The sequence below is a fragment of the Ciona intestinalis genome, chromosome 5 (genome assembly GCF_000224145.3).
Source record: "Ciona intestinalis chromosome 5, KH, whole genome shotgun sequence".
Taxonomy (NCBI): domain Eukaryota; kingdom Metazoa; phylum Chordata; class Ascidiacea; order Phlebobranchia; family Cionidae; genus Ciona; species Ciona intestinalis.
The window spans coordinates 2,861,409-2,886,035 of record NC_020170.2 but is presented as its reverse complement, the minus strand read 5'-3'; the positions used below and the strand labels follow the sequence as shown (position 1 = coordinate 2,886,035).

The window sequence follows — 24,627 nt, the reverse complement described above, 5'->3', positions numbered from 1 at the left end:
GTACCTGGAAATTATTACCTGCATTAATTCAATGGGATGAGCCATAAAGATAATTAATAATTTGATAAACTTTGTTCGTACCTAGTAGAATTTTTATTTAATTTTATTATTTTAACAGGATATGCATTAAGGGTAATTTTTAAATATTATGTTCCGATTTTTCCATAGCTCGTGTCAGGTTGTTTTTAAAAGAATTTTTTTTATTAATTAAGGCTGTCATGTTATGTTATTTTATTTAAATTTTTAATAAAATGCAATTTGAGTTTGCTTCATGTCTTCAGAGATTAGATCAAAGCTTCACATTTTAACTGCTCAACCAAATTTTTATAGTACTTTAACATTACATAAATGATAAAATGTCAAAAATAGTTTTAATAAATTATTTTGATGAAATTAAAGAAACACAGAGAGCAATAATCATAAAGTGTAAACAATAAGCTCCTTCCTTTGTATGATGCATCAATGACTTCAAACTATGTTAAATTACCAACACAATAGGTTGATTATGAGTCTGGACCACACTGTAACATATCATATTGTGATGTGCACAATAGGCATATATATTCATGTATTGTGTATAGTACTAAAGCCATTGGATAATGGATATTTATTAGAGCTTAAGTTTAAGCTAAATTACATGTTGTTGAATATTGGACAGTAGCACACAATAAACTACATGTTATAATATAGTGTACTGTAGGATCAAATGTAGTGGCCAATAGGCTATAAAACAGTATTGTTAATCAATAGAAATAGAACATACTTTACTTATAAAAAATGCAGATTCCACTATAAAACATGCATTATATATATTTTAGTATTTTAACACACTTTTCATAAATTTTAATACTTAGTGACCAAAATGCTCTGAAATAATATTGGTAATCAACACAAAATAACAAAAACTTTTATAAACTGGAGAGTAAACTATAAAATTGAACACATATATTATATTATGTGTATATATATATATATATATATATATATATATATGTAATTGTGCATTGTAGTATTTCAAACACATTCTTACCTGGACCTTCAAACAGCCATTCATCACCAGCCACACGATGAGTGTCATCTTCATCAAAATCAAGATCTGCTCGAAGCCTCAGAGCTGTGTTCGCTGTTACAACCCTTAAAGGCGTAACTGCCTACAAAGAAATAAACAAACAATGGTAAAACATAATAGTGAAGTCTCCCATTACTTTGATGATATGAAGTTAACAGTTTATGTTAACTTAATATAAGATTAGTTAGAACCAGAGGTCATACAATGCCAAAAATATATGAATCTAGATGTTACTTTTGTGTAAAACATGTACAGGCCAAAAGTTTATACCACATTTAATTAGACAAAGAAAAGAATAGACAAAGAATTTTTTAAATGATATGGAGCCTTTTCAAACACAATAAACAATAATAAAAAATAGGTGAATTTCCACGGACTCAAAACATAGACAAACAAGTTAACTAAGTTGGATAGACAGACTTTAGCCTACATTCACAACTTAAATCTACCTTATTAAAAGAATTACATATATGTATACTATAAAACACAAGTTAGCCAACTTAACAAACCGTTTTCAAGACTTCACCAGGATACAAAGGAAAAGGATCTTGAGCTAAACGAATCTCCTGGTCGGCGTGATTTAATTTAGCTTGGCCAGATGGATCAAGTTGAATTTGGTCATCAGCATTCTTCGCAACTGGGTTTTGGATGACACAGTAGTGACGGGGTGGGATTGTTATCATGCGCTCGGGACCAAAGATTACTCTGAGAGATAAAAATAGCAATACTGTATTAACAAAATGTTTTGTTACAAGTTTAAAACACTTTCAATTTTTTATATTGTCCATTGATGGATATCAAATTTTATAGTCAGTACCATTGACAGCAAGTTCAGCAACCATACATCGGTATGGTAGATGTAAAATAGTTTAGTCAGCAGTCAGAATTGTAACCCCTAGTTTTTGGCCCAGAAAAAAATACCTTTCATTATCTTGACGTATGTAGGTCTTTGGTCCAATCTCAAGTTTTGTGACATTGGTGTTTTGATCCAAGACATGGATGTAATAATATGGTGGAATGCGATAAATCGCTTCTTCTCCTGAAACAGAGATTCCTTAAATAAAAAAAAATTGATTAAAATGAACTACTGATTCAGGAGGAACTCACTTTTCATTCTTTATTTAATTATTCTTTGCGTAAAAAAGACTGTTGGTAATTGTTTATAAAACGACCAGCATATTTAGATATTATGTGCTAATGTGTCCCATCTTACCCCACATTACTATATTACTGATATATTAATATGCACCACTTCCACACGGGCACAAGCGACAAGCCTACTCAATACATTATCCTAGTAAAAGCTTAAAATACACACAAAACCAAAAAATCATAACAAACCTTGTCTTCCCTTGCTCATTGTTTTTAAATAGTGATAAGATTAGGCGCAACAGAATGAAGTCTAAATCTGGCGATAAATAAAACTTACATTAGTACCCCATTAAAAAATATTTACTTGATCGTTTGCCATTCGAGTTAAAAAAACTCATGGTAAAGCCTGGTTACAGTGGTTATAGAGTCTAGGACGTCACTCTAGACCAACATGAACTGTAAACAGCGTCACGAGATACCGCATCGCCGGTTATCGAATCGAAACTGTTGTGTTTACTCGTTCGAGATATGAATATGCAGGATACATTCTATCAACGGCCCGAGTGGCTAAACTTTTATACACGTGTGTGTTTAAAATGTGACAATCATTAAAAACTCCAGTAGTTGAATTATGTTTATTTTGAATTTCTTGTTTATGTAAGTGTAAGCTAAGTAGCTAACATGTGTTTTATTGTTTATTATGAACAAATATTATTCATAGATGGCAGAGTCGAATCAAAACTATATGAAAACATTTGTTTGCCGTTCTATTGCATCATTCACACATTGCACCACTCGAGGGAAAATGCCAACAACTCAGAAGTCAACACCAACCTCCAAAACACATTTAGCGTTTTTTTAAAATTTCTATGTTGATACGCTTCACTGCACAATATTTTCACACTCGAATAATTTTGTAAGGTCGCGACATCGACATCACGTACACACAATATACAATTCAATTCTGATTAAATCGCAGTTTTGCAGTATTTGCAGCCAATCTTTGGCGTGTATGGAACCTGTACGTCTATAAATAAGTTTATCCATGTAGAGAATAAGTTGTGCATAGCGCAAAACACAAAAAGTCCCTTAAACTATTTTCACAATCTTATATTTACCGTGTAAGAATTTTAGGGTAAACCAGAAGGTTGTGTTGTGTTTGCAGATTGGCAGGCTAAATTTTAAGTTTGAACTGTTCACTATGTCTTTATTACGTGCTATCCGGGTAAGTGATTAAATTAAAACATTATCTATGTGTTATGTAGAAGGCTAGAAGGAGCATGTACCTGTTTGCTTTTTACCAATATTAGAAAAACAAAATTATATACTAGTTTATGATGGTTTAATTGGATTATTTTGGACTATGTTTGCAATTTTGAATTTTATGTATTTTTGCAGCCTGCGCTTTCCCAATACCGACGTGGCTTTAGTGAAGTTGCCGAAGTTGGATGGAAAACAAGGAGCCGCGAAGAGTTTGCAAGAGCTTTTCCAAAGACTGCAGCGAAACAAGATTACCACTTAAAGATGGTATATATGTGATTTTCTTAAATGATCTGCAAATACATTTAACATAAGAAAAATCTAGACGTTACAGCGAGTGAGAAAATTTAATGTTTTCCAATCATGTTAACATATATCATATATGAACAATTGTTTTGTCAAAATACATGTATTCTATTTTATTTTTAAAGATGTATATATATATATATATATATATATATATATTATGTGATATATCCGAATAATATTAGCCGTTTTATCTTCTCATGTAAATACTCTTGAAACAGTGAAGCAATTGTTCTTTAATATATTATCAATTATCCTATAACATATTAACCTTTTAATAAAGTGTCATTAATTTAAAGAATATGAATTATTGGCTTATGCTAACTTTATATAAAATAGGCAAAATTGTAGAATATATCCTGAAAGGATTGTAAATGGTTATGCTTCCAGTAAATTAGTGTTGTGTAGTACTATTGGGTAAGAATAATATGTAATACTGTTAGCACCTAAATTCTATGTTTTTGATTGTGTTTTTAACAAGTAATAAGACTCTTTAAGAGTCGCTAGATGTAAATTTATGTAAATATTCTTTGTTTATTACTAATTGGGAAAATAAAAATAATAAAAACATATCCTATTACACAACCCTACTATATAATATTATACTGTTGAAACTGTTCTCATATTTTATTATAATTAAATATTGCATTACTCCAGTTAGCAGAGGCCAAGTTGCCAGTTCATCGAAGTGGAAAGTTTGATGACATACTTAACAAAGGCCTCTATGCAATCCTGACTGGCATGACTCTCAATACCATCGTTTGGTTCCTGATGTTTAAGAAATAATAAGTTCAACTTTTATCTATTGTGTTCCAGTTTGAAAAAAATCGTATTTTGAATAAATTGTTGGATTAAACTGTTAAATGCGGATTTTCAGTTGTGGATTTTGATGTGGTTATTGGTTAGTATTAGAGTAGGGGGTCTTGTCGCATATGACGTCGGCACGTCGCGGTACAAGGGTTAGAGACAGAGGACCTTGCCTCTAACCGAAAGGATAGGGGTTCATGACGTTTTACGGTGGTGCCACCATCGTGGACGTATGTGTCTTTGGGCAAGATCCTTTGTGGCAATTGCTTTAAACCAGTACTATATTATGTGTTCGTACGTTAATGTTGTAAACATATACAGCATTTAGAGTGAGATGGGATACTGCTAGCAAGTAGTTCCTATATTTCTTGATCGTGTTTTAAACAACTAACACAAGTTACGACTGAATGGAACGAGAAAAAAAAGTTACGACTAAACGGAAGGAGAAAAAGAAAAGAAAAATGTCCCATGTTACCCCACCCTGCTATATCACCAGAGAAGAGATTGCCGCGCAATATTGTGCGCGACATGAGGTGTTATAATCCTACGAGCTATTGCGACATGCGAGGTCAAACAAAAATAGGCATTCAACCGCCAAGAACACGATTTGATCCTATTAAATATTACCTTTGTGTACTCCTTTTTTAAACTTATTGTCTATGAACCTAAAACCGATAGGATATGACTGTTTTCTTGCATTTACAATTACAAAAAATTAACAAAATAACAAATTATTGTATTATATACAATTAATTTATTTACATATGTATGCAAAAATTAGACACAATTAACACTTATAAACATTTTTTGGTTAAATTATTAAATTACTTCATCTTTGCAATTTGCTTAAACCGGAAAGGAACAAACACAGTACCACACGACCCATTTTCAATTTCTGGAAGGTTCGGTTCGTTCGGATCCGGAAGAAACTCAAACTTCTGAACCATTGAAACCAGGAAGATGAAGATTTCCATTCGAGCTAGTTGTTCTCCCAAGCACTGACGTGGACCCACCGAGAAAGGTATCACGTGTTTAGACTGAACAAAGTTTCCCTTCTCATCGAGATGGCGCTCAGGTTTAAACTTGCTTGGTTCGTCCCACACATCAGGATCGTTGTGTACCGCCCATAGGTTAGGTAATACCTGTATATTTATTAATTAATTTATCCTATAAGCATTAACGAGAAACAAAGCAAGACACGCTTTGATTCCCATAATATGATTTATAAATACGGGAGGATAAGTAAATATACAACCACAGTTCTGGCACAAGTTAAGTTGGGTCTAATGTAACATGATACGAATATTGTATATCTAGTTGGGTGGGGTAAGATGGGACATCTTTAGAACGTAAGATTAAAATATCTGTATCGTGTTTTAAACAACTAACAACGGTCTATGGGAGCCGTGAGCATATGGATTAAAATCTTCAAACGATCCGCTGTGTTTACTACCAAATGGGACGAAAGAATCAAAAAGTGTCTCATCTTTCCCATCCTACTACCATTATATTAAGTACAGCATATATATACAATTCTTACTGTTGTTCCTTTCGGGATACGGTATCCATTCAAGCTTACATCATCATTTGTTGCATGAAATAAGCTTAAGGGAACCAGAGTGCGGTATCTAAAAACTTCCTGCATGAACGCGCAAGTGTAAGGCATCTGAGCTTTGTCACTCATCGCCGGTACCCTATCCTGGCCTATTTAAAAGTAACTTTATCATTTAGAACACCAACATACCCCTTGATTTAGAAATTTACCCGTAACTTTATAGATTTCTTTTCGTAGTTTTTCTTGCTTCTCCGGATTATGAATCAAACACAGGATTGACCACCTTAGTGTACTGGTTGTCGTTTCTGTCCCAGCAACAAACAAGTCCCGAACATATTGCAACAGTTGTAGATCCTAAAATAAAATTGAATCACCATGTATTCACCACAGAAATAAAAAAAATAGAACGCGTATCTCCAATGTTGACAAAGGAGAAAGGCCATACAGTCTCTCTCTTTCGCGGGTCGTTTCCGTTTACCATCGTAGTCAATGGAATCGAGGGCGTTTTATGTAGTTTTTCTTCGTGTTTTGACTTAATTTTAAGTCATAGGGTAAAACAACTATTTTCTAATATATATATATATATTTTTAACAACCCGTTTTTTGAAGGTTTTTAATTAAATTTATTAAATATTTAAATTTCCTAAACAAGTGGTAAACTGTAAGCGTTAACCTACCAAATAACTAAACTGGCCTAATAAACTTGAACAATTGGTGTAGTTTTTAAAATAAACAGCTAAAACCTCTTAAAACTACTATGCGCCTATCTTTTACAATGGAGACCAAGCGAAATGGGAACGGAGTTGGCGATCACGTGAATAGAAAAAAGAATATATCACGTTTTTGGGCAGTTGCGCGTTCTACTCTTTTTAATTTCTGTGATATTCACTCATAAAAGGTAAAATGAATCGACAGAGAAACTGTGTTTGTTAAGACACAGGTGTCATAATACAAAAAGTACAACGCACATCTTTCTGTTCTGCAGACCACCTCAACAGTTTGAATAAATAGAAACTGTTTATTGTTCCTTGTGTTACATTATAAACCAATCGTAAAACCATTTATAAAAACAAGATGCTCCCGCAATTTCAAAACTAAAATTTAAAAAATACGCCACCTTTTTAACATACGGAATTTTACTTGAAATCTATTATTTACAATTCAGTTCTCTTTTAATATTAAGAAATAAACCGAATTATAATTTCTGTCATCTTTACGTGATTATTTACAACGTGTAATTTTTATGCTTACCGTGAATGACGAATGCTTGTCATTCTTTTTTTGCTCAGCAATAAAAGCATCCATAAAGTCTCGAACGTCATCTTTATCAAATCTCAACTCGTGTTCATGAACAATTTCTCTCAGTAGCCCTAATCAAATATATACTGTAAATAAAATAATTTACAGTATATTAATAATATTAACTTTATTTGTCTGTTAATACGGTGGCGAAAACTTAGAAATAATTTAAGCGAAATAACACGATATCGTGTGAAAACAACAGTTGTTTAAAGACGCTTACAGTTAAAAACATATTTACTTTTAATTGAAAGAAAATAAACGTGGTCGCTGCACCTAGCAGACAAATATATGAGCCATTTATGTTCAAATATTTTCCAGCTAAACTTCTAATACTGCGTAAAGCAATGACCTGGATAACGGAGGAGACGTCTTTAAAGAGAGTTACCCCAAATATAGCATGAAGATAACTTACGTTTAATCTCATTAATGCCATCCACTCGTTTGTTGTTGATCCAAGAAAATGGGGGAATCTTCATCAAAAATGGCATGAACAAAACAAGAATAATTGTAGAGTTCGATTTCGGGTTAGTAAACCTGTGGCAGTTTGTATATTAACAAGTTATTATGTATGCTGGTGTTGGATAAAGTGACATACAGCCCTGAAAGTGTTGCTATTATCTTTTTGAATCTTTCATTATCGTAGTCAAATCTTCTTCCCATAACAACGCTACAAGTATTGTTGGAAACAGCATTTCCTAGAATGCCCTGTATAATGGTTTTATTTGCAGTTAGAAAGTTGACGCATATAGTACTGTGGGGTAAGATGAGACAAAATTAGCAAATTTTATTCAAACATACCATGATCGTGTTTTAAATAATTACCAACGGTCTATATGAAAGTCGTGTGAATATGGTTTTATAACTGTTGAAATCTTCTTTGTTTATACTACCAAATGGGACAAGAAATAGAATGAAAAGTTGCCCATTTTCACCCCACCCTCTATAATAGTCTAACTCTATATGTTGGAGGATTCCTATGTCATGTGTTGGAGGATTCCTATGAGGTGGCTTACCAGTATGTCGAATGGTTTTCCGTTATGTGAACGAATAGCATTGTTCAAGTATTCGACTTCTTCCACAATGCGATCTTCCATGCTTCGCTTGCCAACACCAAACCTTATAAGTAAAGCAGGTAATATAGTGGGTGAGGAGAAAGGGCACAGTTTAACTATATTTTTTTGTCCCATTTGAAAGTAAACACATACTTCTTATGGACCGTCGTTAATTGTCCGGATATTTAGATAATATGTGATAAAGGTGTCACATCTTCCCCTCCCTGCTATATCACTTTATGTTTAATTTACCCAAATGTAACAATCTAAATCTTTATACGTCAATGAATTTGACAGTAATGACTGTACATCCGTTTGACTCACCCTCTCAGAGTAGTTTGCCCGAACCGACGTTGAGTTTTCCAATGATCAGTATAGTCTATGGTAGCCAAACCAAGTCCATCTGTTACCTGGGTTAATGCCGGCATGTTTGGCCTTCCAGAGAAAATTTGACCTTGCATCACTAATGCCTGTTGGAAGTAATTTCATTTGACGCTTATACACCAAGTTTATTTTATATAGTACCGTGGGGTAAGGTGGGACACCTGTGGGACATAATATCCTAATATACGATCGTTTTTTTTAAACCATTAACAACGGTCTATCGGAGTCGTGCGAATAAGGTTTTATAATTCTTTGAATGTTCTTTACCACCAAATGGGGCGGGAAAATAGAATGGGAAGGTGTCTCCCACTCCACTACAATTACCTTCTGTATATTTTCATGATTATTAAGCACCACCAAGTCCCGGCTCCCCATACGTACAGACATCACAGGACCATACTTTCTGCTCCATTTTTGCATTACACGTGCTGGATAATTGCCAAGAAATGGTATGACTCCCAGAAAAGGAACACCTCTTGGTCCTGGTGGAAAGTTCTTCGGCCGCTTGTACCAGCAACACAAAGCAAGGAAGCCAGTGAAAAATACAACCGATAAGCAAACGCTAACGCCACTCATTAAATGAAACAGCATTTTTCTAATTTCGTTTCTTGTAATGACAAGGCCAGTTTCTGCAACACTTTCTAAATATATATGTAAGATCTTTGCGTATATAGTAAGGTGGGGGAAGATGGGAAACCTTTAGCACATAATATACATATCCTGATTGTGTTTTAAACATTTAACAATGGTCTATAGAATGTCGTGAGGATACGGTTTTATAATTCTTTAAATGTTCTTTATTTACTATCAAATGAGACGAGAAAATATAAAGAAAAGATGTCCCATCTACACCCACCCTACTATAAATGCTGAGGCTAAAAGTTTGATATTCTCAACTAGCATACGAAAAAATCGTTTTCTGCTGACAGTATAAGAATTTTAGTTCCTTTACAATATCCCATAAAACTTTCCATGTCTGGGACAATGTTTAACCAAGAACATTGTAAATATAAAGCTGAGTGCTTCCTACATGAGTTTCTCGTGTTAATGTATAACCATCAAGTTGAACATCGTCACTGAAACTTCTATGTAGTACAACATTATTAATGTTTCACACAATGATTTAACTTTAAAATAAACTAAAAGCATCGCCTTTGCGTTGTGTCAACTTCCTTTCTACTCTCAGTTATTCCGTCCGTCCTTAGTTCCAAAAGCAATATGTCCCCATGCAACTAAAAGCATAACAGCTAATGTGTACTCGGAGTATATACGTGTCTGCTTAATAGAAGTTCATTGTGCAAATTTATGTCACTTACTCACGTAAATAATCAACCGGTCGGCATTTCTTCTACCAGCCTGCAAACTAATCAATGATTTTCTGACTTTAAAGTAGCCTGTCAACGAAATAAACAAGTTTTATCAATCTACGAAAATAAAACAGTACCCATACAGCGATACAGGTGTGGCTTTTCAGTATTGCGTCGTTGCATACGCTCCAGCAATCTTCACGCTGTTTGGTTGTGTGTGTGTGTGGTAAACCGTGAGGGTGACTTTCGAACACGTGACTGTGGGTTTGGATGTTGAACTGTAGACGCGAACCGACGTGAATGCCAAACTGTTACTCAGGCGTGTACTTATGTAATTCAATTTAGCTACAAAGACGGCTGATTTATTTAAACACATTAAAAGATAAACTTAATTTTTTTAACAGTGTAACCGGGCGTTTAAATTTCGCTTAGTTATTTTCAGTCCTTTGTGGTTAAGTGTTGTGACATCAGAATCCTGATACGTCATGAAAGAGTGACGTCAGGTATACGTACGTCACTTCAAAATGACATGACGTCCTTACACCGACTTGTTTTTTTGGGGGGAGCGAAATATAAAGCATTTCGTATGTTACTGAAAAATGCGGTTTTATGCGCATTGTGTGTGAAGGAGATCCTGTTTAAAACACTTGATTTAATTTCTCGGCCACATAGCTGTAATCTGCATCACTTTTTGCGTAGGGAAATCCCCTGTATGTGTTAAAAATACGTGTAAAACAAGATGGCGCATAATACACAGAATACATGGCCGTATGCTCGTAAATGTCCTACTTATTGGTAATTTGTTAGTAGTAGGTATAACCTAGTAGCTATATGTATGTTCTATATGGTATTTTATTGATGCCTTTTTTCAAGTCTTTTTAGCATTTATTTATTTTTTTTCATTTAATATCAGAGTATCAAATTTGCTTTTTCTAAATCTTGTTTTTTTTTTATATAATTTAAAAGCCCAATCCTAGTACAAATGCCCCATTGGTTAGCAGTATATCATTGTAATGGCTTCAATCTGCTTAAGAAACCGAGCGTTTTATATTTTTAGTGAAGTGCTCATCAGACTTGTCTTGATTGGGGTGTTTATGTAAGTATTAGTAGTATTACTATGTTTTTGAATTTTTACTTTATTTAGACACATATTTGCTGTACAGAGTAATTTTAAAAATACAAATGTAAAAACAACTAGATACTGCAAGAAATGTTAACTACTAAGGTATTTTTAGTTTGTATTATTTTGCCAAACATTAAATCAGCCATTTGTAAAAATAAGTTTCAAAGCTTTATTTTCAGGTATACGGAAGTGCAAGAACCATTTGAAAGATTGATCCAACCAGAAGAATGGTGGTTGTACAAAAATCCTATATCTCTAAATCCAAGAGTCTCTACTCTAAAGCTATATGTATGCATCCTATGCTGGTTAATATTTTTGTACAATGTGTTTCCATATATAAAAAAATTGTATACATTGTTGTTGTGTCGGATAAATCCTGTTTACCACTATTATAAATGTTGATCTTCTTCAGTTGATCACAACTCTTTCTCCTCCCATCACAATCCTCATCTTCAGTGGAATCGGGATGCGAAATGATCTTGTTCCTGCTTTTTTATCTTCAACATTATGCCTTGTCATCAATGGAGTGCTCACCAATGCTGTTAAGCTTACAGTGGGAAGACCTAGACCTGACTTTTTCTTTAGGTGATTTAAATGCATTGTTTTATATATATTTGTTTTATATACTGATGCTTGAATATGGTGGATTGTATTTTATACTTTAACTCTACCAGTTAACTCATATAATACCAAGACGAATATAAATGTGCAGAGTTAACAGACAACCCTATTTGTAAATGTACTTATTACGGCTATGGATCACCATATTATAAAATACCAGTCTTTTTTTTCTTCAAGTGATAAATCATTGGTTAAAATGTGTCTTTTTAAAACAGGTGTTTTAAAGATGGTGTTCTACCTGAGGGTCAACCATCAACATACAATTTACTTTGCACTGGTGATAGTGAAACTATCATAGAAGGAAGAAAAAGTTTTCCGAGTGGACATTCTTCATGTAGGCCTATTGTATTTTCATACCTCTTATAAGTAAAAATATGAAACCTATATACATTTGTTATAGTATAAAAAATGATTTATTTTCTCTCTACCATTTTGTAACTGAACTGATTGATTTTAATTTCAGTTGCATTTGTAAGCCTTGGATTCTGTGCTTTTTACATAGCTGGAAAGCTGCAGTGTTTCTCAACTGGTGGCCAGGGTAAGTCATGGAGGCTTTGTGCGTGTCTGATTCCCCTGCTCATTGCAGCACTGACAGCTATTAGCAGAACTTGTGACTACATGCACCACTGGCAAGGTGGGTGTGTAGACGTATATTTGTTGGTTTACATATATATAATCAGTAGACACCCAAACTTTAATGTTTGATTTGTAGATGTAACAGTTGGATCAATCATGGGTTTGAGCATAGCATATCTTGGATATCGACAGTACTACCCACCTCTTAGCTCCCCAGAATGCAGTGTTCCATACATGGACAGTTTACCTCAAGTGAAATCTAGTTCCAACCTGTATGAAGTGGTATCTGGTGGAACCAAAGTCATGTGAAATATGTACTGCCGTTCACTAGTTCAATTCGGGTGCCCTGCTTTAATTTGTGCAACTGGTTGTGTGTACATCTGCTAAACTTTTACCAATTCTAGCCATTACTTTTGTTTAAGAGTCTGTTGTTCATTTTTTTGTGTTATCACTGGTAAAAGTTTATCTATTCATCAGTGTCGCTACTATATTCTTTGTTTTTATGCAGCTGGTGTTATATGGAACATAATCTAAATGGAAGCGGCTACCACTTATTGAACATTTTTACATATTCAAATGTTTTACTTTATACTGGCAAATACATTTGCGTTTGGTACAGTTTGTCTGTAATGGCTTCTGTGTCAACATCGCTTTGGTACTACAGTGACAAAGTTTGTACTGAATAAGTACCATTGGACCAGGTCTAGGAGAACGTATGCCGAATATTAACGTTGTAGAAAATCTACAGTCAATAAGTCATATTGGAATAGACCAGTGGAAGAAGGTGTGTCGAATATTAACGTTGAAGAACGAGATTGTTTCTTGCGATTTTGGCGGCAGAACGTACGATTGGCTACTGGAAAAACGTATATTGAAATGTAGCGTAAAATATGTCATGAAACACTGAAATATGTATAATTTTGGCAAAATGACGTTTTTTTCAATTGTAGTTTTAATATTATTTATATTCTTTCTGTTATTAATGTATTTAATACTTACACGTGCAATTTTACAGGATTATAGCTTTGTGTGAAATAAACATTTGCAATGTGAGAACGTACCGCGAATGCTAAGCTTTATTTAGTCTTACAAACATAATGGAAAAGTTAGTCAAGTCTGTCAATGCTCTGAAGTTTTTTTATGGTGGACTCAGCTCTGAAGACAAGACGTCAGTTTGCATTTAAATTGTCATTATTTCCATTAACTTATAATACTCATTCTGTATTTAATTTTCCGATTTATTTTTATTTTTGAAGGCTGCAATAGTACAATGCACACACACGAACAGACTTGTTGCTTTGGTAAAGCCTAAAAATCTAAGCATTTTAAAACACTGTTATTATATTATTTAGGCTACCTAACACACAAAAGTCGTTAAAATTAAAAATAAAGTGTTTCAAATTTAACAAAAATAACTATTTTCAGTCAAAAAGATGCACTTCAGTCTCCAAATGAACGCCAAAGTCACTGCAACATTGTATTGGAATCAATAATTTCTCCTTCAATCAGAAGCTTAGCAGATTATCCTGGTTTGCTGGGTAAGAAACGACAGAATCATGTTTTATTCGCCATATATACTTGATTGAAGACAGTTTTATTTGCCTAATATGGCACTGACAGACACGATGTGCTAGTTGGTTATTTTTTTCATGTGCATGCGTGTAGTCATTACAAATCTTCTGCAAAACATGCAAATTTGTTTAGAAACCTTATGATACAGATATATAGCTTGTTAAGCAAGTATGATAGCAATGCACTTACTTTTTATAAAAAGTATCATATCAAATGCCACACCATTTTTATTTAATATTTATAAACAGATTTTTTTATTGACCATACTACTAAAGCATATGCACCATGTTTAACACTTTTATTTAAAAGTATTATATTAAATCACTTTGTATTATTTTCCAGCTGTTTCTGTTGAGACATTGCTACAATCGTGCGCAGATGACAATGCAGATGTGAGGCTTAATGCAAACGAATGTTTAAATCGTCTCATTAAAGGTCTTTATGAAATTAGCAACAGTAAGATACTGGTTGAACTCTACAAAGAAATCAAAAAGGTGGTGAAATTGTAGATAATATTTAAAACCTAAAATTTTGTAATAATTTTGGTAGACTATAATCTGAAGGTATATGATGCCTATTGTCCCAAAAGTTAAGTTATTAAATTTAATAAATTATATATTGGTACACAATGATTTATAGCAACTTATATAGCCTATGCCCTTTAGGCTGTAGGTTTTCGCGCTAATGGGACAAATCATAAATCCCATGGCATGCCAATAAAAGCTCACCCATATAGAACAGAACAAAAATATAAAGATTCCATTTTATAATATCCTTTACATTTAGAATGGTCACCCTCGTAGTTTGCGAGCAGCTTTGGACCGCTTCTCTCGTCTTTCTCACAACATCCGCTCGAATAAATGTCGTCCCTACATCCTCAATCTCCTCCCATGTCTTTGCCGCATCTCCCAACGTGAGGAAGATGGAGTACAGGAGACACTCGGGTTATCACTTGTGGTGAGGAAGATATGGGTTGTATATTTTATAATAGGCTAGGTTGTACACTTTTTGACTGGTTATGTAAAATGTCAACTTAGAAAACATTTTTTAAAATGGTTCTATTTTGTAATACTAAAGTCGTACGGTGTGTCTCGCTACCCTTATTTGGACCAGAGTGAGGACCTAGAAAAAATGTGATAAAATGAAAAACATGAAAAATGTTAACAAGTTTTTACTGTTTAATTGCTATAATAGTTTTGGCTTCACTGCTTAATAAAAAAAACCTTTTTTCAGAAAATCTTTAAAATTCTTGGACCCTTTGCAAGTGAATCAGAAATCCAAGGTCTTCTTGCTTCTTTTCTCAAAAATCTCTCTCACAAATCGGCGACGATGCGTCGAACAGCATGTGTGTGTCTCCACTCTGTTATTCTAAACTGCAGGAAGCAAAACTTGGTAATTGGCCCTTTAATGAACTCAATATTAGGTGAGTAATACAATTAAAGAAATAGAAATTATGAATATCGTATACTAGTGTAGCACAACAAATTATGAGCTTTTGTTTCTGTTAAAATGGCAAAAAAATGTATAGAAGTACTTTGTACTTATAATTCAATAAGTGTAAAAATAAATTAAAGAAATTATGAACGTTTATTACCTGTGTAATACAAGGAAATATGGAATTCTGTTGCTGGTGTACTAAAAAAAATTGTGGAGAAGTACTTAATTTAATAGGTGTAACAAGAATAAAACACACACATGTACCATTATTTATGCTAAAAACTAATGCTTATCAATTAATGTTTGCAAATCAATAATTTAATTATTACTATTGAAACACAACTTATAGTTAGATTTTGTATAGGTAAGGTCACATTTTGTATCATAAAAGGTGTACATTTTTATTACTTTTTACTCAATATTTTTTAAAAATCGAAACAATGCACATTTTAACTTTGTATTTTTTTATATTCAGATATCCTACTTCAAAGAAACACAGACAGGAACACTGTGTTGGGTTGTTTGCAAGCTTTAAGAATTCTTAGTCCGCTGTTTGAAACGTGTGTTCCAGGAAAAATATCGGAGCAACATATTTTAAATGAACACAGAGACCTTGTTTTAAAGGTAACGCCTTGTTTTGTATCATTTTGATTCATGTTTGTATTAGTTTATATTCTATTATGTTTGTTTTTAATATGATGTATAATTTGGATTGAATGCAAATAAAATTTGTGACATTAAATGTATTTTAATGAAATGCTTTTTATCTCGAATTTGGTATTCCAAATGCATTTGTTAGATATTTGTTGTTCTATGTGTGTGAGCCCCTTTTTTTAGAAAAGCTGGGATTTAGGCTGTAATTGGTCCACCCCCAAACCCAGTAAATCTTATGTCAACATTTTACTAAAAATATTACAAAAAACACTTTTGTCAATATATTACTAAAAATACTGCAAAAATAATACAAAATATTACAAAAATATTTTTTCTAATTCCGAATGTTTCCTATTTCTCATCAAACTGTTTTTTTTACAGGTGTTTGATGCTTGCGTTTTTTATTTGGACAACACTGACCACACCATCGTCACGGCAGCACTGGAACTGCTTGAGCATCTGCTTAATGAATTTTCATCAGAACTTGCTTCCGTGTTGATTGTATGTGGAAAGCTTAAACCAACGAGTTTCACACCAAGCACAGTGTTGCCAGATGAAGTTGAAACAAAAGCGACTTCAGTTACTACAGATGAAGGTTAGAAAAATATTGTGCAGCACACCAGCACTTATTTATTACCAGTTTTGAATCCTAAAAAATAATAATTTTTTTTTGTGTAACGGATGTAGTAGTTAACAGTATACCGATTCGAAACACAGATATATTTGTTTAATAACCACTTAAAAGTTTAAAATATTTTACAGTATTCTATATAGCTTTGCAGGCCATGGGACCCGGGATTTAGGCGAGACCTGGCCTATTATCCCAACATTACAGCAAAGCCATGAAACAGTAGTATAAAACAAACAGAATATTCATCACTTAAAATTGCCCAAATATCTATTGCAGTATCATCCCTAAGCAGCCTCGCAAGCTCAACAATCGAGGATAAACTTTCCTGCATCCGACTTCTTCCTGTGGAAGATCAAGACCCTCCATCCAATCCATTGTTACCTCATAATGAGCAAACTTCACAAACAAACGGAGCAACTGAACATAAAGATCAAACAGAACCTTCTGATTTGGATCAGACCATCACTAATCATGACGAAGATGCCAAACTTCCCGAAAATGGTCACGAAGAGTCATTAAGCGAGTCCTCCCTTGAAAAGATGGCATCTGATCCAATTTCTACATCTTCGGACCTCATCCCTGTTTCCCATCTTTATGCAACTGAAAGTTCAACACTACCAATCATAACACTTGCCCGAATGCTCTGCCAAAGGTAGGTCTTGAAGCCAAGGGTACCTAACTTGGGTATGCAGGGTATACATATATTGTATATCCTGGAATCAATTATGCTACTCCATGTAAATAATCTAAGTACACATAGTATATTCTATTCTGTATTGGTGAGATCCGTGAGGACCTGGGACTTAGGCCAGACTTGGCCCATTACCCCAACATGTAGTATAAGTAAATTGATGAAAATCCTCAGTAAATGGTAAAAACAATAAGATATTGTGTAAGGACCACCCTGTTTTTTTAAAAGATTTGCGCCTATACTCGATGCACATACCCATTATAATTTGACTTTTGTTTCTTATTTCATACAGAGCTAAATGTACTAAAATTTTCTGTTATAAATTTTGTAACTTGTCTATTTTCTAATTTTCTTCATTCTAGATTCTTATTGTCAATGGAAACAGGTGAAGTCCTGCCAGATAAACAGGTAAAACTGAACTAAAACTGACAAACAGAAAATTTTTAATAAAAAAGTAGGTCATGTCTAAAAAAGTGTACCCATAGCTTAATTTTCAATTTTAAACTATTTTTAACAAACTTGTCTGTTTTTTTTAACTAGTAGGAATTTTTTGTTTCATATTTTTGAACAAAATTTATATTTTCTTTCTTTGCAGGTCAGAGTAAGCAATAAGAACCTGACCATGAACACTTTATCTCAACTTGTTAAGATTTATCCTGCTGCTGTGTGCCACTCACTTCTATACTATGAGGTGATTGTGCTTAGAGTTAATTTAATTTACATCTATATGGGTGATGTCCTACAGTATAGCATAGTATATGTATAGTACATTGATATTTCCCCCATTTTAATTTGCATGGGAATCTATAATGGGCTCCGACTTGACTGCAAAATAGTGCTGTCAGGTTTAAGAGCATTTTTGGAATGCATAACTGTTTAATTTTAATGAACCTAAACGATTTACACTATGAACTGTGGTACTTACGGTCACTGTCTCATCTATAAATATTCCCAAGAACACTTGTTTGGTCTAAAAATTCGATGAATATATATTATTTTAAAGATCCATTTTCGTTCCCCATTTGGAAACACTCAAGACTTTTAACCTTGATAAAGTCTTAACGGTTTTTAAAAATTAAATTATTCCTGGCCACAAAAAATCTATATATATATATAAACAATTGTGTGTGTGTTGATTTCATATTTTTTATTAGACTTTTTTTCCCTTAACAACACATTTACACAATAAGTTTGAATTACAAAAAGTGTAAAATTTAAATTTACCACAGAGTTCAAGCCAATATATGACGAATGTTTTTCTCTATTCAACACATTCGGACCCCAAATTGCGAGGTTCCGCTGTTACATTAGCCAGTGTGTTTATTGATGCAGTAGTAACACGAAACAGGTAAAAATATTGTTTTTCTTTTTTTGTAACTGTTTTGTGTTGGTGAAACATGTGGTATACGTTGTGTTATATTAACTTAATTTATATTTTACAACTGTATTAAGTAATAGTACATAGTGGTAACTGTTAACTGTTAAGGTAAAGTATTTAGGCTTACATATGTTTTAGGCTTACATATGTTTTTTCTTTACATTTTACCATTTAATGCATGTTTAGTTTTTGATACCCCAGTAAATAACAAAATGGTGCATTTAACAACTGAAAGTGCAACCAACAGAAAAGTTATTTAAAAAAATTGAACTTAAATGTTCTCAAAAAATACAAATACAGTTTATACTATGGCAGTTAACTATTATTTCTCCCCATTTCACAGAAAAGGAATAAAAGATTGGTTTAAAAACGTTGAAAGAAATTCTTCGACCAGCTTAAAATGTCCAACAATTGAGGACCTTATTTCGCTGATTCATGGTGGATTAATTGACGAGTCATCCACGACAACGAGGCAAGCGTGCTCTGCAGTGACATCATGTGTCCACACACTTTTAAATAGCATGGTAAGTTTATTAAAATTTATTTTTAAGTCAATAAAATTATTTAAAAATTTTAAATTAAATGCTTTTTATTTGGGGTACAATGGTAGTAGGCTGAATTAGGTCTAAATCTGAAGTCCCAGATATATAAAATAAAGATTTTATTTTAAATATAATAAAAATACATTATATGTTAAGTGATCACTTGTTTAAATTGTTTAATGTTTAATTTTACAGTTTTCAGAATTTTTTTTATCTATTGTGATAAAAACAATAGATTTCTGTTCTATCTTTCTTGTAAAAACTTAACTCAAACTGCTCCACCGTGAAATAACCACCAAAAAGGTTCTGTCATTACAAAAAAACCCTTCAAAAACATAAAGTGTCATCAAGAGCCTCATATTCATATTTATATTGATTTTCTTTTCACCAGTACTTCAGCTATGGATTGGAGTTGTTACATATGGTGGTTGGTTTACAAAGCAGCACGTATTGGCTTATCAAAGTCAGCCTGCTTGAACTTCTTGCTTCACTTAACTACAGACAAATCGCTTATTTGGAGCTGCTTACCAAAAGAGATGCTGCATCTGTGAAGGTGCATCTTTTTATTATTGAGACTGATATTTTTGGGCTATTGTTGACTTTTGTGATTAATTTTTGAAAACTATGTAATAATACATATATATATATATATGTATGGCTATGTTTTTTTTAATCATATGATTTTTGTTGTTGTTTTTTCATTGAAGACCACTGGAGTCTAAACCTTAAAAAAATACTGAAACTAAGCACATATATATATATATAGTGTTTATATTTCTACAGACTCCATTATATTATAGCAGACAAAATATCTGGCCTTTAGGGTCATAAACAAAAACATCCTATATATGTAGTATGTCTGCAACAGGATGTATATAGTAGGGTGGGGGAAATTGGGACACCTTCAGCACATAATTCTAAATAGCCTGATCATGTTTTAAATTACTAGTGGTTAATGGGAGTCATGGGCATATAGTTTTATAATTTCTTGATTGTTCTTCGTTTACTACTAAACGGGGCGAGAAAATAGAGGTAAAAGGTGTCCCGTCTTCCCCCACTCTCCTGTATATATTTTACATCACATGAAATAATTACTTTTTATTTTTTTTTAACCAGACACAGTCACTTCCCCATCAAGCTCTCTCAATCGCCCTCAAGTGCTTGTGTGACGATGACCTGCGGCTCCGGAAAACAGCAGCTGCCACCATCGTAACCATGCCAACAAGCTTCCCAACCCCAAATGAACTCTACGGAGACCTTTTGACCTCTGAAGCTGCCGAGATGACTCGGCAGTGGATGGGAGGTTCAGAGATGAGGAACGAGGATGAAGAGGAGCAGAGCAATGATGCGGGATCAGCGAAGAGCTTGTTGAAAACATACAGAGGATATGAGATGGATTGCAAGAATAGTGGGAGCATAACAGACAGGTAAAAATTAAAAAATAAAAATTTATTTTTAAATGTGTTTTTTTTTGGAAATGTAAATATTTTATAAATTAACTTGAATTTGTTTTTGCCAAAGAACTGCAATATTGAAATAGTTTGAGAAAATTTATATTAACAGAACCAATAATATTGCGAAAGGTGAAACAGTCTAATATTAAACCTGCAATTAAATATCATTTTCTGAAAATTTGTTTCTTCATAACTCTTAAAAATCAAGTTTCCCTACTTTTACTATTACCTGTGTTCTTTTAAGCTAGCTGTGGAATTCTTACAATAATGAACTGTGACTCTGCTGTTATATGTATATAAATATATATATATAGTAGGGTGGGGTTAGATGGGACACTTTTTCCATCTACTTTCTTGTCCAATTGAGTGGTAAACTAAGAACATTCAAGGAATTATAAACCGTATCCTCATGATTCCCATAGAGCGTTGTTAATTGTTTAAAAAATGATCCGGATATTTGGATAATATATGCTAAAAGTGTCCCATCTTTCTCCACCCCACCATATATATAATATATATAAAATAAATTTATACAATACTTATTGTCATACTATATTCTAACACAAGTTACTTTCCAGCTTATCCTACATAGTGGGCGAAGTAAGCACCATGCTAACTAATTCATCCAATAAACACCAAACATATGGTTGCTTGCTTGCACTCAAACAACTGTCAATCAAATACATGGTGTCCAATCACCCTGTTGCATGGGGATGTTATGCAGTTACTGATGATAGGTAATATATTTAAGTGTTGTAAATTGATTTAAGCATAGAGAACCGTTGTTCTTATTATTGTAGAACTTTTTAAGATTTTTTTATGTTTTTTGTCAGCAAATACGATGCAATAGTAATACCTCAATAATACAGAAAAAAATGACAGGAATGAAAAATTTGTTAATCCCCCCATACTTACACAAAGACAGGGTGCGTGCAATGAAATTGCCTTATTCTCCTGTTTTTATACATTTTGTTTGTTTTTATTATATTTTAGGTCTCGTAGTTCAAGCAATGAAAGTGAAACTTCTTCCAATTCTTCTGATTCTAAAATTCCAAAGAGACAGGTCAGTGAACTGAATATATTACAAAGACAAATTTTATTCTTGTTTAAGACAAACAATTTTTTAAAATGTAAACCTGACTGTCAAGAAAATTATTCAATAAAGAATTACCATAAATAGTCCAAAAATAATTTAATTTAAAAAAAAACAAAATATTTGAAATGTACTTTAGCTCACATTTTACAGTTTTACACAGTGCGCAGTATAGGTAACTATACTAAAATTCTATGCGGAAAAGTCCTGCAGCATGGCACATAATAGGTCCTAAGACTGGGCCAGGATTGGCCTCTTACCCCAATGCTAAAATAATATTTTCCCAAAATTTCAAGTCTTCAAATCCTAATGGAAGCCAGCAACAATTTGGAATTCTTCCTTTTGTGATGTCATTATTGCACTCGGCATGGCTACCACTTGATGTCACTGCACACAGCGATGCGTTGGTGTTGGCGGGAAATCTTGTTGCAGGAGCTGCCAGTGATGGTATATCATGTTTGTATTTTAATACTATATATATATATATATATGGCCAGTTAATAGAATACAATATTGTGTGCAGAAAGTAGACAAATTTTTGGAAAAGAAAAAAGGCACATAAATGTTGTATAATTTTCAGGTTTGAAAGTCTTTGGTCCTGTTGCTATTGAAGACCAGTCTTTTGAAAAAGTTTCAGTTAAGACTGTAACTTCCAATGGTAAAGATATGTTATGTTTTATATCTAAATGCATAGTGTACTGTATATATAGTACTTTATTAGCTTCTTCATACAACTGTATAAACGTAAAATTATTTCTATCATAGTTAAAGTTTTGAATAAAAAGTATTATATTTGAAATATACAGTTTGTAAAACTGATATGATACAAACTTGGATTTCTCAATCAACATCATTTTTAATCATTTCTCCAAAATTTTGTCATTTTTTGTCTCCAGCTCGTAGCTGGGCGACCATATATGATCCAGTGCTTGGTTCATATGCAAATCAGCTTTTCACGCATCTCACGAGACTCTCATCTATCATGCATCACGTGATATCTGAAGTAACTCCATCACCACCAAATAAGGTATTTTCACAAAAACTAAAAAATAAAATTTTACTTTTGAAAAAAAAGCTTAATTATGTTTTTTTTGCTACTTTTTCTTTATTTTAAAAGAACCTGAAAAACAACAAACTGGTATCATTTAAAACACTGCAGAGTGGGCATATAAAAGTAACATTATGTTTTTTAAATGATGTTTATTTTCGCTTAAGCTTCATTGTTTACTGCTATGATTTTATAAATCTTTGTAACTTTATAATATTTCCGCACAAAATCAAAAAATCCACAAAAAAAATTAACTTTTTCTCACACACCCCACTTTCCCACAAAATTACTTAATTTCACACTGATTGGACGCAAAAACACAGAGCGTGCTTCCTAATATCGCTCCTGGCAACATCCCTAGTCCGATAAAGAGGAAGGAAAAGGCTCCTGGCGAGCAGAATAGGTCCTCTCCTCCGCTGACGAGGAAATTGCTTCCTACATCGTCGCTCGGCAAGCCTGGGAACAAAGAGGTGTTTAATTGTGAATGTTTTGAACGTTATTTTTCATCCTGCATGGCTGCTTGGGCATTTTCTTCATGTTTATAACATGCATGTTGGCATGGGATTGAAACTGTGTTTATTTATGAGTGATGTATCAGTAAATTTGTATTCCATTTTGTCCAATCTCAAAATTGTATGAACCAAATTCTTTGCAGTTCTTTATTGGTTGTATTACATAAGTCCTGTGTAATGACACATACAAATAGGGGGCCAACTCTGGTATAAATCACAGGTCTCATGTTGTGCAATGCTGTAGGACCACACCCATATCAAATAGTATCCAGTGGTACATGTGTCTGAAAATTATCTCTTAAACCAGTTCCTTGCTTTGCTAAAGTCTATTACATACCATACATGGTGTCTTTATATGAATAAATTTAAGTTAATTATCATCGCATGGCAGACAATGACAGTCGTTATTTTAGTCTTTTGAGTCATGAGAAATCAACCATTTAAATTGACACATTATTTTATCATTTGAAAGATTTTTTCCATATTACATTAAGTGTCTAAAACTTCATTTATTTGTATTTATTACAATAGTATTACAGTTCAGATATCACTATACTAAACTGATTTATTAAAAATATTTTTTTAAATATTTAATTTAATAATTTAAATTTCATTGACCAATCAGAATCAAGATGAGAAACCAACAAAGAAGCTGATTGGTTCATTTTACAACAACCGAACTCTGATGAGATTGTTTGATCAATTAACTGGGTCATACAAAAACTATAAAGTAAGTTTTTAATTTGAATTAAAAAAACCACAAAGTTTTAGTATTTCTAAAAGAAATGATATTCTGGTAAAAAAGTAGAAAAGCTGCTGAAGACTTTTTTCTTTTTTTATAATAAAACTTTTTTGTAATAAGGTGTTTTGTTTTATAATAAAATTATTTTAAAGTTTTTATAATACAAACAAAAGTTTAACCCGTTTCTAAGTTTTTAATGCTTTAAATATGAATACAAACTTGCTCTAAAAATCAAGAAAAGTTGAATAAATACAGTATTTTAACCACTAAACAATACAATGCGTAGGGGAGCCTGGAGTTTGGCTGTGATGACAGATTTTGTTCGTTTCTCTCTTCAACGCTTGATGTTTTATCACAAGTGCTAGAGTTGTGATGCTACTTCCAAGATATTGGGAGTTATACTGAAGAGTTGCTTAACT

At 33.0% G+C, this 24,627-nt stretch overlaps 4 protein-coding genes, 1 long non-coding RNA gene and 1 other non-coding gene across 8 annotated transcripts in view; 4 read left to right on the top strand and 2 right to left on the bottom strand.

Moving 5' to 3' along the window:
• The window catches only part of LOC100185054 (major vault protein), a 12,131-nt gene extending 9,615 nt beyond the window's left edge, over positions 1–2,516 (bottom strand). For 2 of the 3 annotated variants that reach the window (XM_018811905.2, XM_002119281.5), the window contains exons 1-4: positions 2,411–2,502; positions 1,991–2,123; positions 1,579–1,774; positions 1,031–1,151 (exon numbers count right to left, since the gene is read on the bottom strand). In XM_018811905.2, the coding sequence (XP_018667450.1) occupies positions 1,031–1,151; positions 1,579–1,774; positions 1,991–2,123; positions 2,411–2,429 (469 nt within the window). In that variant the 5' untranslated portion in view covers positions 2,430–2,502. Of the gene's footprint in view, positions 1–1,030; positions 1,152–1,578; positions 1,775–1,990; positions 2,124–2,410 lie in introns of all 3 variants that reach the window. The other variant, XM_018811906.2, reaches the window with a different exon arrangement.
• Positions 2,517–2,707: 191 nt separating this feature from the next.
• On the top strand, positions 2,708–3,196 carry LOC113474283. Its single transcript, XR_003395940.1, has 2 exons — positions 2,708–2,818; positions 2,883–3,196. It is a non-coding gene; the product is annotated as an uncharacterized LOC113474283 (long non-coding RNA).
• Positions 3,197–3,283: 87 nt separating this feature from the next.
• Positions 3,284–4,599, top strand: LOC100177980. The gene is made up of 3 exons (XR_182066.4): positions 3,284–3,386; positions 3,560–3,688; positions 4,385–4,599. It is a non-coding gene; the product is annotated as an uncharacterized LOC100177980 (transcript).
• A 666-nt stretch (positions 4,600–5,265) lies between these two features.
• LOC100182684 (cytochrome P450 2U1-like) lies at positions 5,266–9,467 on the bottom strand. Its single transcript, XM_026834651.1, has 9 exons — positions 9,152–9,467; positions 8,768–8,913; positions 8,405–8,507; positions 7,987–8,096; positions 7,804–7,925; positions 7,314–7,459; positions 6,299–6,443; positions 6,075–6,238; positions 5,266–5,676 (listed from the first exon to the last, which is right to left on the bottom strand). The coding sequence occupies exons 1-9, from the start codon at positions 9,416–9,418 to the stop codon at positions 5,359–5,361; spliced, it is 1,521 nt and encodes a 506-aa protein (XP_026690452.1). The 5' UTR covers positions 9,419–9,467; the 3' UTR covers positions 5,266–5,358.
• Positions 9,468–10,906: 1,439 nt separating this feature from the next.
• Positions 10,907–13,077, top strand: LOC100180341 (phospholipid phosphatase 5-like). The gene is made up of 6 exons (XM_002120013.4): positions 10,907–11,230; positions 11,437–11,545; positions 11,670–11,842; positions 12,094–12,212; positions 12,342–12,512; positions 12,591–13,077. Exons 1-6 carry the CDS (start codon positions 11,148–11,150, stop codon positions 12,761–12,763), a joined length of 828 nt encoding a protein of 275 aa, XP_002120049.1. The 5' UTR covers positions 10,907–11,147; the 3' UTR covers positions 12,764–13,077.
• A 393-nt stretch (positions 13,078–13,470) lies between these two features.
• Positions 13,471–24,627, top strand: part of htt (huntingtin) — a gene marked incomplete in the record, with an annotated part of 23,062 nt that continues 11,905 nt past the window's right edge. Inside the window, 22 exon segments of the mRNA NM_001355427.1 lie at positions 13,471–13,622; positions 13,880–13,992; positions 14,369–14,520; positions 14,813–14,983; positions 15,260–15,449; positions 15,939–16,087; positions 16,499–16,712; positions 17,025–17,400; positions 17,802–17,847; positions 18,035–18,130; positions 18,669–18,787; positions 19,161–19,341; positions 19,751–19,912; positions 20,476–20,786; positions 21,392–21,550; positions 21,807–21,876; positions 22,203–22,353; positions 22,487–22,564; positions 22,803–22,933; positions 23,278–23,424; positions 24,092–24,202; positions 24,501–24,627. The exon segment at positions 24,501–24,627 is cut by the window's right edge and continues 86 nt beyond it. Of these exon segments, the coding sequence (NP_001342356.1) occupies positions 13,552–13,622; positions 13,880–13,992; positions 14,369–14,520; positions 14,813–14,983; positions 15,260–15,449; positions 15,939–16,087; positions 16,499–16,712; positions 17,025–17,400; positions 17,802–17,847; positions 18,035–18,130; positions 18,669–18,787; positions 19,161–19,341; positions 19,751–19,912; positions 20,476–20,786; positions 21,392–21,550; positions 21,807–21,876; positions 22,203–22,353; positions 22,487–22,564; positions 22,803–22,933; positions 23,278–23,424; positions 24,092–24,202; positions 24,501–24,627 (3,325 nt within the window).